This window comes from Penaeus monodon, chromosome 23 (genome assembly GCF_015228065.2).
Source record: "Penaeus monodon isolate SGIC_2016 chromosome 23, NSTDA_Pmon_1, whole genome shotgun sequence".
Classification (NCBI taxonomy): domain Eukaryota; kingdom Metazoa; phylum Arthropoda; class Malacostraca; order Decapoda; family Penaeidae; genus Penaeus; species Penaeus monodon.
The window spans coordinates 36,860,419-36,860,805 of NC_051408.1; the positions used below are offsets into that span (position 1 = coordinate 36,860,419).

General features: G+C 31.5%; 1 protein-coding gene across 1 annotated transcript in view; it reads left to right on the forward strand.

The window, feature by feature from the left end:
- Nucleotides 1–387, forward strand: part of LOC119588229 — a gene marked incomplete in the record, with an annotated part of 29,961 nt that overhangs the window by 12,813 nt on the left and 16,761 nt on the right. Inside the window, 1 exon segment of the mRNA XM_037936929.1 lies at nt 53–103. Within this exon segment, the coding sequence (XP_037792857.1) occupies nt 53–103 (51 nt within the window).

Here is a 387-nt window from a genome sequence, read left to right on the forward strand (position 1 = left end):
TAATTAAGCCATCAACAGCATGAATTTACAAAGAAATTCCTTTTGATTTCAGAAATGAAGCTGCTCGCGGCGGTGTTGGTGGTCGGCTCCCTCGGAGTCTGCAGTGAGTTCCACATTTATTTGTTTCTTTCGTTATTATTATTTTCTTTTTTTGTTAAATTCTTTCCACTTTTATTTGTTCCTTTCGTTAATTTTTTTTTTTCAGTTCTTCCCACTTTTATTTGTTCCTTTCGTTAAATCTTTTTTGTTCAGTTCTTTCCACTTTTATTTGTTCTTCTCGTTCCATTTTTTTGTTCAATTCTTTCCACTTTATTTATTTTTTCGTTCCATACCGTTACTTTTTTGTTCCATTCAGTATTTTTTTTGTTCCATTTGTTACCCTATTGT